Source organism: Somniosus microcephalus, chromosome 32, assembly GCF_052327205.1.
Source record: "Somniosus microcephalus isolate GS21.2 chromosome 32, FLI_Smic_1.0, whole genome shotgun sequence".
Classification (NCBI taxonomy): Eukaryota; Metazoa; Chordata; class Chondrichthyes; order Squaliformes; family Somniosidae; genus Somniosus; species Somniosus microcephalus.
In genome coordinates this window covers 41,608,884-41,625,291 of record NC_141018.1, presented here as the reverse complement: position 1 = coordinate 41,625,291, position 16,408 = coordinate 41,608,884, and the positions used below count along the sequence as shown (strand labels likewise).

Here is a 16,408-nt window from a genome sequence, read left to right as displayed (position 1 = left end):
GATGATCTTGCCATGGAGAGAGTGCAGCGAAGATTCACCAGGCTGATACCTGGGATGGCAGGAATGACATATGATGAGAGATTGGGTCGATTGGGCTTGTACTTGCTGGAGTTTAGAAGAATGAGAGGGGATCTCATTGAAACTTACAAAATTTTAACAGGACTAGACAGACTAGATGCAGGAAGGATGTTCCCGATGGCGGGGGAGTCCAGAACCAGGGGTCACGGTCTAAGGATAAGGGGTAAGCCATTTAGGACAGAGATGAGGAGGAATTTCTTCACCCAGAGAGTGATGAACCTGTGGAATTCTCTACCACAGAAGGCAGTAGAGGCCAATTCATTAAATATATTCAAGAAGGTGTTAGATATATTTCTTAAGGCTAAAGGGATCAAGGGATATGGAGAGAAGGCAGGGACAGGGTACTGATGTTGGATGATCAGCCATGATCTCATTGAATGGCGGAGCAGGCTTGAGGGGCCGAATGGCCTACTCCTGCTCCTATCTTCTATGTTTCCATGTAAGTCAGAAGATTGTGGGTTCAAGCCCCATTCCTAGGACTTGAGCATATAATCTAGGGTGATATTTCAGTGTTGTACTGAAGGAATACTGCATTGTTGGAAGTGCAGTCTTTTGTATGAGATGTTAATCCCTTTCAGGTGGATGTAAAAGATCGCATGGCACTATTTGATGAACAGCAGGGCAATTTGTCTTGTCCTATATTTATCCCTCAGCCAATGGCACCAAAAATAGATCAATTAGTCATTTATCTCATTATTGTTTGGGACAGTACTGTTCGGAACCTTGCAAATTGCCTATAAAATAACAATGACGACACTTCAAAAATAATTAATTAGCTATGAAGTAATTTGGGATATTCTGAGGCTGTGAAAGGCCTTATATAAATGAAAGTTCTGTTTTTATTTTTCATTTGAAGACATACGTAACACTGCAGGAATTTATTCATTTTCTCTCTGGTGCACAAACTAATTACCTTGGAACAAAACGTTTATAAACCTTTAAACCAACTAGTTAACATTAATGCTAAAGACTAAGGATTATATTTACCCGGTCACTCCATTCCGTGAAGAACCAGCTCTTTGCACATGGCCCCATGTCGCAGTTTTCAATATCGTTGGGCCGCAGTTTCATGTTACACTCTTCATCATCCACGACATCACCCAAATTACTCACGCACTTCACATCTCTGTTTCTCTGGCCAACTCCACAAGGAACTGAACACTATTATTAGGGAAAATGAAGCATGGAGATATAATATTTAATTATCCTTCTACTGTATATGCCTAACGTGTAGATTAAATAGTAACCTACAAATTAAGTTAGTAGGAATGTAAAGGGCATTCAGCAACATTGTTATAGTCATGAGAGAGAAAGCATTGGAATATTCTCATTCTCAGGCTGCTTTTGGTTACATCAGACACCTCCACCAATGCAAAGGCTATCAACCTCAATCTGAAAAATATTCTACTTCTGTTCAGATGCCCTCGCAGTACACCCCAATCCCTGGAGGCTGGGTTGGTGACTTTCTCTCAAGCATCTGCTTATGCTGCTTTTGAGCTTGCTGCTGGGGACATATGAGAGCCACAGCCACACTACGCAACTCACCCGTGAATCGTCCCCTCGCCATTCGTGGGGAAACATCTGCTTTTGCTTTGATATTCCCCCAAGTGGAGAGCCACAAACCCATATCGTTTAAATCACTTTCATTCGATTTTCAGATATACAAACAAAGTTCTGTTTGTAGCTTGTTATCAATCATTCATCTATAGAATGATTGAAGGAAAAGAGAAATATCTACAAGAACATCACTGAAACTAGTATCCATTGGTTCTCTTATAAAATTATAGAATATTACACCACAGAAAGAGGCCAATTTCCCATTGGCCTGCGCTGGTTCTCTGAAAGAACTGTCCACTTAGTCTCATTTCTTTGCCCTTTACCCATACCTATTTATATTTTTTATTTTTCAAAATTTAATCCATGTTCCTTTTTAAAGCTATTATGGATTCTGCTATTATCATTGTTTTTGATCGGGCATATTCTAGCAACCTCTGCATAAAACAATTTTTCCTAATCTCTCCCTTGGTTCTTTTGGTGATGATCTTAAATTTATGCTCTCCTGTTACTAACTCACTGACCAGTGAGAGAATTGCAGTGTGTTTTGCACAGTAGTGATTATTAGCATATACTCACAGAACTCCATTCTGTCCGGATCTGCCACTCACTACATATTTTCATCTGGCATGTGCTGGTAGTCTCAGGTTTCTCTAGGAATTGACAACGATATGGTTGTACTGTTGTAGTATGGTTTGCATAGACCTGTCGGCATAGGATCTGTCTGTGCTGCATACCCAGTCCACAAGTTTTACTGCACTCAGACCATTCTCCAATGTCCCAACTGGCAAAGGAAAAGAAGGGATAGTAAAACCATAAAGAATTCAGGACAGTCAGAATATAATAAAAATGTGAAAGAGAATACAGTGAAATTCTTATCATACAAGGCTGGACAGGGGTTGATATTGCAGGCTTCTTCCTCAGAACTGGGCTTCGTGCTGATATCACACAGATTATCTGAGGCTTCCTCATGTGTGTTTCTATTTACACAGTGAAATACTGTGTAGTGTGAGCCTGAAACAGCCATAAACAACAAACATAAGTACCAAAAATAGTAACGTAATTAAACAAAATGTTCAGTGTATTAGATGAACCTACAAGCATATTTTTACATCTTCTAAATAGAGGGGTTCGACTAGTACAATAATGAGTTTTTACCAAAGCAGCCACTGTAAAATTGGGTGCATACTATACACAGGTGTCTCTTTCCACTTGATTTTAGGGTATGGCTAATGTCAAGTTACATATAATACACCAAAAATATTCAAATCCATTCTCCAAAAGGAATACTACACTGCATCAGTTAAGAATCTTTATTCACACTTAAATCTATAAACCAGATGCGTTAGTTCTCAGATATTTCACTAAGTATGGCATTCTATCTTGGAATAAAAGACTGAGGGGGAGAAATCCAGTTGGTTAGCACCTCCCGATAGCACCTCGCGGGGGCGCTAATGGGGCACTAATGAAGTAGTGCCGGGGCGAGGCGAATCCAGCATCGCACGCCAATCCAGTCGCCCCTTAGCGCCGCCGCTAAAAGTTAGCACCTGGGGCTTGAGTGCCAGGCAGATCGTACGTCAGTGATCTGCCAAATTGATTATCGCCCCCTGCCTTAGCGCCTCGCCCCGACAACGACAGGAAGAGGAGACATGAAGCAGGCGGATGTCGGCTCCAGAGGCGATATTTAAAGGAATGAGTTGCAGCTGTCAGGTTAGTGCAGTTTCATTGCTTCCTTGTCAGTTTGCAATTGTGCAACAGTTTAATTCAGTCATTTAAAGGTTCTTTAGTATCAGGAGTGTTGTGGCTACTAAAAATTTGTTACATTTATTCTGGCAAACTTTCAAAGTGCTACACATCGTTACATTAATGGGGGCTGTACTGGCAGTTGCTCTCGCCCTCCAGGATCTACTGCGGAGGGCAATAATGACTTGTGATTAGACTGCACCTGATATTGGTCAGCGCTTAGAATTTAATGCCGCTGAGCTAGGCCATTAGCACTTGATTTAGCGCTCCAATCCTTTCTTTGTGCAATGAGACTTAATTTTGCATGCAGTCTGAAGCATTAGCGCCTGGCGCTAATTGTCAAACTTTTCAAAAGTTACCGCCCATTTCTGAACTATAATGAATTTCTCCCCCTGACACTCCAACTAATGTCCCGCATATTCCCGGCTCAGTCATGGCTTTGAGGACATAGTGAAGTCTGTATCTGTAAACCTGCAGCTTACCAACATATGAAAAGATGGACAAGAAAAGATCGGCTAGTCCATCAAGCCTGTCTCAAACAGTCACATCACAACTAAACATCATGACCTCCAGTGATCACTCCTCCCAGCAGCCATGTAATCGCCAAGGAAAGGCAAATATACAGATTTTAAAAACCCTAGGCCAATTCAGAGAAAAAAAATTGGGAAATTCCTGTCTGACCCCTAAGGCGATCAGAATGAGTTCAGAAGATCACAGTGAACATGAGGTACATACCCAGCATCTCGCCTAGTGCATGCAGTGATATTAGTCACAGAAAGGAACTCATCTAGCTCCTTTCTGAATTGTGGCAGCAAACATGCACTCACCAGACAAGTGTCAATAACCCTCTATGTAAAGAAAAATCCTCCTGGCATCTAACCTAGATCTATGCTTACATAGCTTATATGCATGACCTCTTGTTTTCCCTAACCTATCTGGTTCAAGTAATCTGTCCACTCAGACACAGTCCCTTCAACATTTTAAATACTTCAATTAAATCACCGCAAAGTTTACTGCCCCAGCAATCTAAACCCATCGTGATGTTGGCCCAGAACTTGGTGTCGGGGGCTTGCCGCGCGTGCAAGCCCCCGATCAGCACTCACCCTGCGCGCTGACATCTGAAGCCCGGGCCTGCTTGCATTTCCTGTCACAGGCCCGGTTCAGATATCAGCACGCAGTGCTTACCTGATCCAGCAGCGTAGTTAGTGCGATGTGCCGGCTGGGATCAGGTGAGCACTGTACAACCAATCAGGGGAGGGGAAGGTTCATTCATGAGTTTGAGAGTAAGAACTGTCAAACTCATGAAAACTACGGGGGCCCAAAACACTATTTAAACTTTAAATAAAAATTTAAAAAACATCCCAATCATTAAATTAAGTATAGATAAGTTTAAAAAAATAATTTAAACAATAATTGTTTTTTTTGAAACAAATAAATTTTTAATAAAAAGGGTCTAAAACTAAACTTACCTTATTGTAGATTCTTTAAAATAATAAACCTGTGGAAAAAAAAATTCTAAATTACACTAAAACACCACTTACCTGTAAAAATAAATACTTACGTGTGCTTTTTACAAGCGTAAAGACCGGAGGCCTTTAGACATGCGCAAATCCCCCAAAACAGAGGAAATCCAAGACGCACGCGCTAGCCTCTTCACCTCTTGGGTTAGAGGAGAGGAAATGCCGGTTTTCAGCGCATGTGCTGTGCATGCTGAAAACCGGCATTTCCTCCGGCCAGACGCGTGAGTACCCCTTCCGTACTCACGCGTTTGGGGAGGAATTTCTGCCCCAATGAAGAGCTTTTAAACTAGGAATCACTCTAGTGGCCCTTCTTTGAACCTTTTCCAGGGGGCCTCTGTAAGGGGACCAACACTGGACGTATGTCTGAGTTTACATGACTCTGTGGAAGTTTTTATCTGACCTGAGTTTCCAGTCAAGAGATGTATGTGCTTTATATGAATTTATAAATCTCTGAATGGAATCTGTTTCATTAACAATTTTGTAATGGTTGGGGGGTTGGCTCTGTTTCTCTCTCCATGGTGTTGCCTGGACTGCTGAGTGATTCCAGCATTTTTTGTTGGTGTGCAACTGTATTCAATACAACAGATCCTCACTAGAGCATTTCAAAAGCCCTCGTCTAATATGTCCCATACAGCATATAATCTTGCTGGACCAGCCACATAAATACTGTGGCAACAAGAGCCGGTCAGAGGCTGGGTATTCTGCGGCGAGTATCTCACCTCCTGACTCCCCAAAGCCTTTCCACCATCTATAAGACACGAGTCAGGAGTGTGATGGAATAATCTCCACTTGCCTGGAGGAGTGCAGCTCCAACAACACTCAAGAAGCTCGACACCATCCAGGACAAAGCAGTCTGCTTGATTGGCACCACATCCACCACCTTAAACATTCATTCCCTCCACCACCTGCGCACCATGGCTGCAGTGTGTACCATCTAGAAAATGCACTGCAGCAACTCGCCAAGGCTTCTTTCACAACTTATCCCAAACCTGCGACCTCTACCACCTAGAAGGACAAGGGCAGCAGGCGCATGGGAACACCATCACCTCCAAGTCACATACCATCCTGACTTGGCAATGTATAGCCGTTCCTTTATCGTCGCTGCATCAAAAACCTGGAACTCCCTCCCTAACAGCACTATGGGAGTACCTTCACAAGGACTGCAGCGGTTGAAGGCAGCTCACCACCACCTTCTCAATGGCAATTAGGGATGGGCAATAAATGCTGGCCTTGCCAGCGACGCCCACATCCCATGAACAAATAAATTATAAAAATTATCATATTACTGCAATTATATCTTCTCTTAGGCAGTCCCTTGGAACCGAGGATGACTTGCTTCAACACTAAAAATGAGTTCTCAGGTGACTGATGAGTCCAATGCGGGACCTACAGTCTCTGTCACAGGTGGGGCAGACGGTGGCTGAAGGGGCGGGTGGGTGGGGTGCTTGGGTTGATGTGCGCTCCTTCCGCTGTTTGCGCTTGGCTTCTGCTTGCTCCCGGCGAAGAGTCTCGAGGTGTTCGGCGCCTTCCCGGATGCTTCTCCTCCACTTTGTGCGGTCTTGGGCCAGGGATTCCCAGGTGTCGGTGGGGATGTTGCACTTTTTCAAGGAGGCTTGAGGGTGTCCTTGAAGCGTTTCCTCTGCCCACCTGGGCTCTCTTGCCGTGTCAGAGCTCCGAGTAGAGCGCTTGTTTTGGGAGTCTCGTATTGGGCATGCGGACGATGGAGCTGATCGAGCGTGGTCAAAGCTTCGATGCTGGGGATATTGGCCTGAGAGAGAACACTGACGTTGGTGCGCCTATCCTGCCAATGGATTTGCAGGATCTTGCAGAGGCAGCATTGGTGGTACCTCTCCAGTGCTTTGAGGTGCCTGCTGTACATGGTCCATGTCTCTGAAGCATACAGGAGGGCGGGTATCACTACTGCTCTGTAGACCATGAGCTTGTTGCGGGGTTTGTGGTCCTTGTCTTCAAACACTCTCTTCCTCAGGTGACCGAAGGCTGCACCGGCACACTGAAGGTGGTGTTGGACTTCGTCATCGACATCTGCCCTTGTTGACGGTAGGCTCCCGAGGTATGGAAAGTGGACGACGTTGTCCAAGGCCTCGTCATGGATTTTGATAATCGGGGAGCAGTACTGTGTGGTGGGGGCAGGTTGGTAAATATAGAAACATAGAAGATAGGAGCAGGAGTAGGCCATTCGGCCCCTCGAGCCTGCTCCGCCATTCAATAAGATCATGGCTGATCATCCAAATTCAGTGCCCTGTTCCTGCCTTCTCTCCATCTCCCTTGATCCCTTTAGCCTTAAGAAATATATCTAACTCCTTCTTGAATATATTTAATGAATTGGCCTCTACTGCCTTCTTTGGCAGAGAATTCCACAGGTTCATCACTCCTCATCTCTGTCCTAAATGGCTTACCCCTTATCCTTAGACTGTGACCCCTGGTTCTGGACTCCCCGACCATGGGAACATCCTTCCAGCATCTAGTCTGTCTAGTCCTGTTAGAATTTTATACGTTTCGATGAGATCCCCTCTTATTCTTCTAAACTCCAGCGAGTACAAGCCCAATCGACCCAATCTCTCCTCATACGTCATTCCTGCCATCCCGGGTATCAGCCTGGTGAATCTTCGCTGCACTCCTTCCATGGCAAGAACATCCTTCCTCAGATAAGGCGACCAAAACTGTACACAATACTCAAGATGTGGTCTCACCAAGACCCTGTACAACTGGAGCAAGACATCCTTGTTCCTGTACTCAAACCCTCTCGCTACGAAGGCCAACATACCATTAGCCTTCTTAACTGGCTGCTGCACCTGCATGCTTACTTTCAGCGACTGGTGCACAAGGACGCCCAGGTCTCGTTGCACTTCCCCTTCTCCCAATCTATTGCCATTCAGATAATAATCTGCCTTCCTGTTTTTGACACCAAAGTGGATAACCTTGCATTTATCCACATTATATTGCATCTGCCATACTTCTGCCCAATCACCCAACCTGTCCAAATCATACTGGAGTTTCTCGGCATCCTCCTTACAGCACACACACCCACCCAGCTTTGTGTCGTCTGCAAACTTGGAGATATTACATCTAGTTCCCTCGTCCAGATCATTAATATATATTGTGAATAGCTGGGGTCCAAGGACCGATCGTTGCGGTACCCCACTAGTCACTGCCTGCCACTCGGAAAAAGAGCCGTTTATTCCAACTCTTTGCTTTCTGTCTGCCAACCAGTTCTCTATCCAAGTCAATACCTTGCCCCCAATCCCATGTGTCTTAATTTTACACGCTAATCTCTTATGCGGGACCTTATCGAAAGCCTTTTGAAAATCCAAATACACCACATCCACTGGTTCTCCCTTATCTATTTTACCAGTTACATCCTAAAAAATTCCAGTAGATTAGTCAAGCACGATTTACCTTTTGTAAATCCATGTTGACTTTGTCCGATTCGGTCACTTTTTTCCAAGTGCTCTGCTATTACATCCTTTATAATGGACTCTAGCATTTTCCTCACTACCGATATCAGGCTTACCAGTCTGTAATTCCCTGTTTTTTCTCTACCACCCTGTTTGAACAGTGGGGTAACATTAGCTACCTGCCAATCCATGGGTACTATTCCAGAGTCTATCGAATTTTGGAAGGTGACCAGCAATGCATCTACTATTTGGAGGACCTTTGTCTTACGGATATTTAGTGTAAGACCCGTGCTCTTGTATGCTTCGGTGAAGGTGTTGATGATCATTTGGAGTTCGGCCTCAGAGTGTGCGCAGACGCAAGCATCGTCTGCATACTGTAATACGATGACAGAGGATGAGACGATCTTGGATCTGGACTGGAGGCAACGGAGGTTGAACAGATTCCCGTTTGTTCTGTAGATTAGCTCCACTCCAGTGGGGAGCTTACTGAGGGTGAGATGGAGCATTGCAGCCAAAAAGATCGAGAAGAGCATTAGTGCGATGACACAGCCTTGCTTGACCTCAGTCCGTACGTGGATTGGGTTTGTGGTGGATCCATTGGACAGGATCACAGCTTGCATGTCATCATGAAGCAGGCGGAGGATGGTGATAAACTTTTGAGGGCAGCCGAATTTGAGGAGGACACTCCATAATCCCTCACGGTTGACAGTGTCGAAGGCCTTTGTGAGGTCAAAGAAGGCTATGTACAGTGGTTGATGCTGTTCCCTGCATTTCTCTTGTAGTTGACGTGTGGTGAGGATCATGTTCATTGTGCCCCTTAGTGGGCGGAATCCACATTGTGACTCTGGGAGGAGCACTTCAGCCATTAGGAGAAGGCGATTGAGGAGGATTCTTGCGATGACTTTCCCTGTGGCAGACAGTAGGGAGACTCCTCTATAATTACCGCAATCGGACTTGTCACTTTTCTTGAAGATGGTCACGATTACGGCGTCTCTGAGATCCCCTGGCATGCTCTCCTCCTTCCAAATAAGAGAAATGAGTTCATGTATTCGTGCCAATAGTGCTAATCCGCCATGTTTTAGCACCTCGGCGGGGATGCCGTCTGCTATCTGAGGCCTTGTTGTTCTTCAGTTGTCGGATGGCCTTTTCAACCTCATGCTGGGCTGGGGTTGTGCTGAGGTGGTGGCGGGTAGCATGCTGCGGGATGGAGTTGAGGACACTCATGTCGAAGACAGAGTCCTGGTTAAGGAGATCTTTGAAGTGCTCCTTCCAGCGGGCACTGACTGCCTCTCTGTCCTTGATGAGTACCTCTCCGTTCTTGGTCCGCAGTGGGGTAGGACCTTGGGCCGTAGGTGGTCTTGACTGCGCTAAAGAATCCACGCACGTCATGGTTGTCGGCTAGCTGCTGGTTCTCCTGCGCTTTCTCCACCCACCATCTGTTCTTTAGGTCGCGAGTTTTTTGTTGGACCGCGGCCTTCAGGCGTCTGTAGAGCTGCTTTCTTGCTCTTGAGTTCTGTTGCTGTTTCCAGATCAGGAATGCCTTGTGCTTGCGGCTTATTAGCTCCTGGATCTGCTGGTCATTCTCGTCGAACCAGTCTTGGTGTTTTCTGGTCGAGTGACTGAGCGTCTCTTCACAGGTGCTGATTATGGAGGCCTTGAGTGCAGACCAGGTGCTGTGGACACTCTGGGCTGGATTTTCCAAGCCCCGAGGAGGCGGGCATGGAGGTGATACTGCTGGTAAAGTAGGGGAAAGTGGGGGCAGATGGCAAACCCACCCCAATCCCGCCTCCGTGCCCTTTTGCCGGGAGGCGGGAAGATGTGCTGCTTCGGGTCCCATCTCCTGGAGGCGGGACAGGCATTAAATACTTTTAACTGCCTGTTAACAGGTAGTTAACAGGCAGAAAAAAGGATTAGTGCCATTTTACCTTCACAGGTGAAGGCTTCCCAACCTCGAAGAACCCCGCCGGGTTGGAGGAATGTGAAGGAGGTCTGCGGTGGTCAAGGCACCTGGAAGTAAGATGTAGAGGTGAGTGATGGGTGCAAGTGTGGAGTGGTAAGTATGTAAGGTGAGTGATAAGTGTAAAAAAATGTTCACTTACCTTGTTTTCTTCCTACAGCCTTCATCCTCTCTGGATCGGGAGACCCAACATCCTCGTTGTCGATTTCACAGACTTGCTGTTGGATCCTCTGAACCAACAGCCATCTGAAATCGACAAAGTTGAAAGGTTTGATGAGTCCTGAACACATCAAACTACAGAGCTGTCAAACGCTGACATTTCTTCTTCCAAGAAGTCTTGACAGATAGCACATCTGACGTTGACGTGCTCTGTCAGTGACTTCCTCCCTAATTGGCCTGCTGAGCCCACAGGGCGGGCTTAACAAGGTCAATCAAGGGAAAATCCCTCTGGTTGGTCAGACGAGGATGGAGGCGGGACATTGACATGACAAGCAGCAGTCCTGCCTCCAATTCGTCTCAACTGAGAAAATCCAGCCCTCTGTGTCTCTGAATCACTGGGAGTAGTCAGGTTGGTTGTGAGGCGCAGGCTGAATAGGACTTTCTTAGCAGGGTCTTTGAGTGCTCCAGCATTGCTTTTCCTGCGGCATTGTTTCTGTTGCCGCCACGGGTGATGCGGACGTCCTTGTGGTCCCTCGCTCTAACGATGACGTAGTCCAGCAGATGCCAGTGCTTGGAGCGAGGGTGTTGCCATGAAGCCTTGTACTTATCTCCCAGACGGAACAAGGTGTTCGTTATGACAAGGCCATGTTCTAAGCATTTCGTCAGGAGGAGGTTAGCGTTGAGTTGGCTTTCCCTACCCCCTCTCTGCCGATCACGCCTCCCCAGAGGTCTGTGTCCTTTCTAACTCTGGCGTTGAAGTCGCCAAGGAGGATCAGCTTGTCGCCCGTTGGGACTCGGGACAGGGATTGTACGAGGCTGGATTAGAATTCCTCTTTGGTCTCGTCTGTGGCTTCCAGTGTTGGGGCGTACGCACTGATGACCATAGCGCACTGGTTCTGGGCTAGGGTGAGCCGTAGAGTCATGAAGCATTCGTTTATTCCACAAGGGGAGTCTCAATTATATAGGGCCCTGGTGAGACCACAGCTGGAGTATTGTGTACAATTTTGGTCTCCTTACCTAAGGAAGGATATACTTGCCATAAAGGGAGTGCAATGAAGGTTCACCAGACTGGTTCCGGGGATGGGGGGATTGTCCTATGAGGAGAAATTGAGTAGACTAGGCCAATATTCTCTAGCATTTCGAAGAATGAGAGGTGATCTCATTGAAACATACAAAATTCTTACAGGGCTTGACGGGGTAGATGCAGGGAGGATGTTTCCCCTGGCTGGGGAGTCTAGAACCAGGGGTCACAGTCTCAGAATAAGAGGTCGGCCATTTAGGACCGAGATGAGGAGAAATTTCTTCACTCAGAGGGTGGTGAATCTTTGGAATTCTCTTCCCCAGAGGGCTGTGGAGGCTCAGTCGTTGAGCATATTCAAGACAGAGATTGATAGATTTTTGAATATTAAGGGAATCAAGGGATATGGGGATAGTTCAGAAAAGTGGAGATGAGGTAGAAGATCAGCCATGATCTTATTGAATGGCGGAGCAGGCTCAATGGGCCGAATGGCCTACTCCTACTCCTACATCTTATGTTTTTATGTTCTTATGTAAGTCTTAGGCCGGAATTTTGCCGGCGCTCAGGGGGTGGGTTTGGAGGCGGGACATCTGGCAAAATCGCAAGGATTGACAGCGGGTCAGAAACCCGCTGTCAAGCCGCCTCCAAGCAATCTTCCCCGGTGTCGGGTCCCCGATTCGCGCATGGACCCGACACCTAGCGGCAGGAAGAGGATTATAGACACTTAACTGCTTGTTAACAGGTTGTTAACAGGCAGTTAAGAGGCTTTTTGCAATTTTGACAGGTCTACTGCGGGCTTCTCGACGTCCAGACACCACGTCAGGTAAGTGTGGTGTGCTGTGTGTCTACTGTAATGTTTCTGCATTGATGACAGATGTAGAAGTGGTGTGAAGGATCCAATGGCAAACTAGGCTTCTATCGCCCCTGGAGGTGATTGGAGCGCTAAATCAGGCGCTACACACCTCTCTTAAGCCGTTAACACTGAGGAGTGAGGCGCTGACTCAGAGCACTGGTGAAGCTCAGGAGCACAGTGCCCAGGACCCACAAACAATGTCGGAAGAAGTTCAACGACCTCACTCGGGTGGTCAGGGTGAGAGGGTTGCTTTTCAATACCTCTCCATCCCTCCATTTCAACCTCACTGTGGCCAGAAGTTGTAAAAACCACAAATGCCCAACACTCATCCAAGACCTATGGCCATCTCATAAAACACACACGCACATTCCACATCTTGCATACATTAAGGGCTGTTCAACTATGGGAGGCACATCAGGCAAGCACATGGCTGCACATTTACTCAGACGCCGTCCTTTTTCTTGCAGGCCAAGCTATCTCATAATAGGCGGCAGCAGCAACGGATGGCTCAGCTGCAGACCCTCAGCGATTTGGAGGCGCGCATCCACAGGATCGTTGCCAGCCAGGTGATAGGTCCAGTGGCCGCTGAAGAGGTCGACCCCTTTGGGACAGCAATGGTAAGTTCATCAGCTTTCTCTCCTCTCTCATTCCACTTATCCCTCACAACACCAGCCTTTTACACTTTCAATCCAACTTACTAAATCTCTCCAGTCCTTGCTCCCTTACTGCCCCCCGCCCTGACGCTAAAGCCACTCTTGTGCCTCCCTGCTTTCAGATGGTGAACCAACAGCTGAGCAGCCTGGCCATCAACCAACCAGTGGCAGCGATGCTGCAGGCAAGGAGGAAGAGGAAGCCGGAGCCTCAGCGCCTCCTGAGGGAGCCCATGCCCACACTGGGACCACGTCTTCTCTGGAGGGGAGCAGAGGGGAAGGGTCTGATGAGGGTGAAGTTCCAGGACCCAGCAGGCTGCAGCAATGCCATGGGGGTAGGGAAGCTCGGGGGCCATCTCCCCAGAGGGAGAGTAGGCCAGCGAGTCCTGCTGCACTGGACGCAGAGGAGGAGTGGCTCATCGCGAAATGAGCACCCAGGCGGGGAACATGCACACTCAGCTCATGGGTGCAATGGGAAGGGTGCCCGAAAGCATTGATGGACTGGCAAGGAGTGTGGAGCACTCCGTTGTAGCACAGGCCAACGCAACACAACAGCTTAGTGCTGCAATTCAGTCACTGGCTGCAGCGATCCAATCTCAGACTACTCTCATGCAGTATCAGATTGAGGTAACGCAAGCACTGACTGCTGCTACCGTCACTGGTTTGGCCACATTACCCCGGGACTCTCATGGCGCTGCAGCAGGACAGCAATCTGTGCTCGAGCAGATTGCTCCGGATGCTGAGGTGCTGCCCCATGGGAGTGCCAGTGTGTCGGTCAAGCAGGGAGGTGCTGTCTCCTCTCAGGATGACAGCATTCCTGTTACCACCACTGGCACTTCCCCATTGCACTTGCCACCGCCTGCAACACAGCCAGCCCAGACTACTGAGTTGGTGCAGTCTGCAGCCGGGGCCTCCAGGCCCAGAGCTGGTCGAGGGCGTCTTTCAAGGGCATCTGTAGTCTCAGCATCTGACATTCAGCAGCCTTCCACCAGCCTTGCTGCAGCCACTGGGGCCCCATTATGGAGGAGCAGTGGGGTGGGAAGAACACAAGGGATGGAGATCACCCTCAAAGGGCAAGCAGTAGGAGGTCTAAAGAAATGGTGGGAATGTTTTTATTAAAGGTCGAGGTTCGTCTGATAACTTTTGTTTAGTGTTTTGGCCTTTATCTCCAGCTTGTGAGAACCAGTTACGTTAATTAATGATTTGTTGTGTTTGTTTCTATTAGTTTGTCATGAATAAATGACACACACAGAGTTTGTTAAATAAAAAAGTTGTTGTATTCAAAATGTACATGTTTGGCCTTTGGAATCATTACTGCTTTGGCCGGCTTTAGGGGTTGCGGGTTGCTTTCCATGATGTTGTTCTCCATGCCAGAAGCCATCTTCTGAATAGGGGCCTAGAAGCGGCTTGTTATCAGCTGTTGACAGACGGCCCTTGCAGTGTCAACATTGTGGGCCTCCCTCCCGCCTTGGTGCTGCTGATCATCCTCCTCATCCTCCTCCTCCTCTTCCTCCTTCTCCTCCTCCGGTGGTGCACCAATCCCTGGTGGCATTAGCTAGGTCCTCAGGATTGCCAGGCTGTGAAGCATGCAGCATGATGTGCCTTCAATAACTCGAAGACAAGGAGTTTAAAGGATTCAACTAAGGCTTTTAATCACTAAGAACATTATAGCATTGCAGGTCTTCCCACATCGGGTTCGTCTGGTAGGAATGACTCATACAGCTCTTGAGACCTTTATATGGCAAAAGACAGGGGCGTAGCCAATACACACAATAGGAACAAAAGGGGGCGGTTCACACAATACAAGCAGGTAAAACACATAGGCTGATGAAGGCATATATTTCATCACACAGCATACAACTATGAAGAGGGAGACTCGCTCAGGAGAGTACTGCAGGGCTCCTTCTGAGTGGTCCAGACAGCGGAACCGTTGCTTGAGCACGCCGATCGTCTGCTCAATTATGTTCCTGGTGGCGATATGGCTCTCATTATTCCGCAGCTCAGCAGGGGTGTTGGGGTTACGGAGCGGTGTCATCAGCCAGGTACAGAGTGGATAACCCTTGTCCCCGAGGAGCCAACCACTTGGCTGATGCGGTGCCTGGAAAAGGTCTGGCACACCAGTCTGGCGCAGGATGAAAACATCGTGGTTGCTGCCAGGATAGCGGGCACTGACGGCGAGTATCAGCTGTCTGTGGTCACAGACCAACTGGACATTTAAGGAGTGGTAGCCCCTGCGGTTTCGGAAAACCTCTGCATTTTCATGCGGTGCCCGCAATGCCACATGTGTGCAGTCAATGGCACCCTGCACCATGGGGAAGCTCGCTATCCTAGCAAAGCCACATGCGCTTTCATGCTGTTTGGCCCGGGCCATGGGGAAAGAGATGTACTAGTGTCTCCTTTTATAGAGGGCATTTGTCACCTCCCGGATACAGCAATAGACAGCGAACTGGGCGATGTCCACGGTAGCTGCTTGAAAGGAGCCGGTGGCATAAAATTTCAGAGCCACTGTCACCTTCACTGCCACCGTACAGAGACGTCCTGATCCTCAGTTGAGGCTGCAGATCTGGTTGCAGCAGGTAGCAGAGCTCAGTGACCACCTCCTTGCTGAAGCGCAGCCTGCGGAAACACTGCTCCTCAGAGAAATGATTGTAGGAGAACTGTTCCCGGAATAGCCTGGGAGGGTATGGTCTCCTGTGCAGAGGCCTGTTGGCCCTCCTCCCTCTGGCCATGTTTGCCACTCTCTCTCTGCGTCTCTGATGCCTCCAATTCTGCAGGTGCAGGACGACGCCCTGAATCAGTGCAGCCCCCATAGTCTCTTGACAATCGATGCAATGAATGTCGAATCAAAAAGAACCTACAAAGTGCTGCTCAGTAGCCAAAACTCCTTCACACAGCGTTGAATCTCTCCTGAAGTCTCTCTCTCTCTCTCAGAATGCGAGGTGCAAAAATGTCACCGACAAAAAAAGGCAGGAAGAGGCCACCTTTAAATAGCGCTCTCCCAGTCCCTTCCCGACTGCAAAACATTCCCCTCTCCGTCGTTGCTAGCAGCAGGCAGAAAGGAAGGGGGCGCCACTCAATATCCAGTCCGGGGTGCTACCGGGGCGTTGCACGCTCGACTAACGTCACGATCTGCGGGTGCAGGAGATCGTGGCGGTAGAGTTTAGTGCCGCCGCAAAAACTCTGGTCAATTTCGCGAGCAGCGCAAACATCGCCGCATCCGGGCCCTCTTAGGGCGCAAACGGGAGGTGCTAATCAAACGAATTTTTCCCCCAAAGAGTTTAAAGGTAATCGTGCATCAGCGAATAAGATGAAAACTGGGAATAATGGTAAAAGGTTAAAACTAAAGGCTCTTTACCTGAATGCACAAAGCATTCGTAACAAGGGAGATGAATTAGTGGCGCAAATAGTGATAAATGGGTATGATCTAATAGCCATTACAGGGACATGGTTGCAAGGTGAC

The 16,408-nt window shown here is 47.9% G+C and overlaps 1 protein-coding gene across 1 annotated transcript in view; it reads right to left on the bottom strand.

The window, feature by feature from the left end:
- LOC147097526 (thrombospondin type-1 domain-containing protein 4-like) overlaps positions 1–16,408 on the bottom strand; it is a 452,248-nt gene that overhangs the window by 103,564 nt on the left and 332,276 nt on the right. Inside the window, exons 12-14 of the mRNA XM_085972010.1 lie at positions 2,517–2,646; positions 2,212–2,416; positions 1,050–1,239 (exon numbers count right to left, since the gene is read on the bottom strand). Of these exons, the coding sequence (XP_085828136.1) occupies positions 1,050–1,239; positions 2,212–2,416; positions 2,517–2,646 (525 nt within the window). The remainder of the gene's footprint in view (positions 1–1,049; positions 1,240–2,211; positions 2,417–2,516; positions 2,647–16,408) is intronic.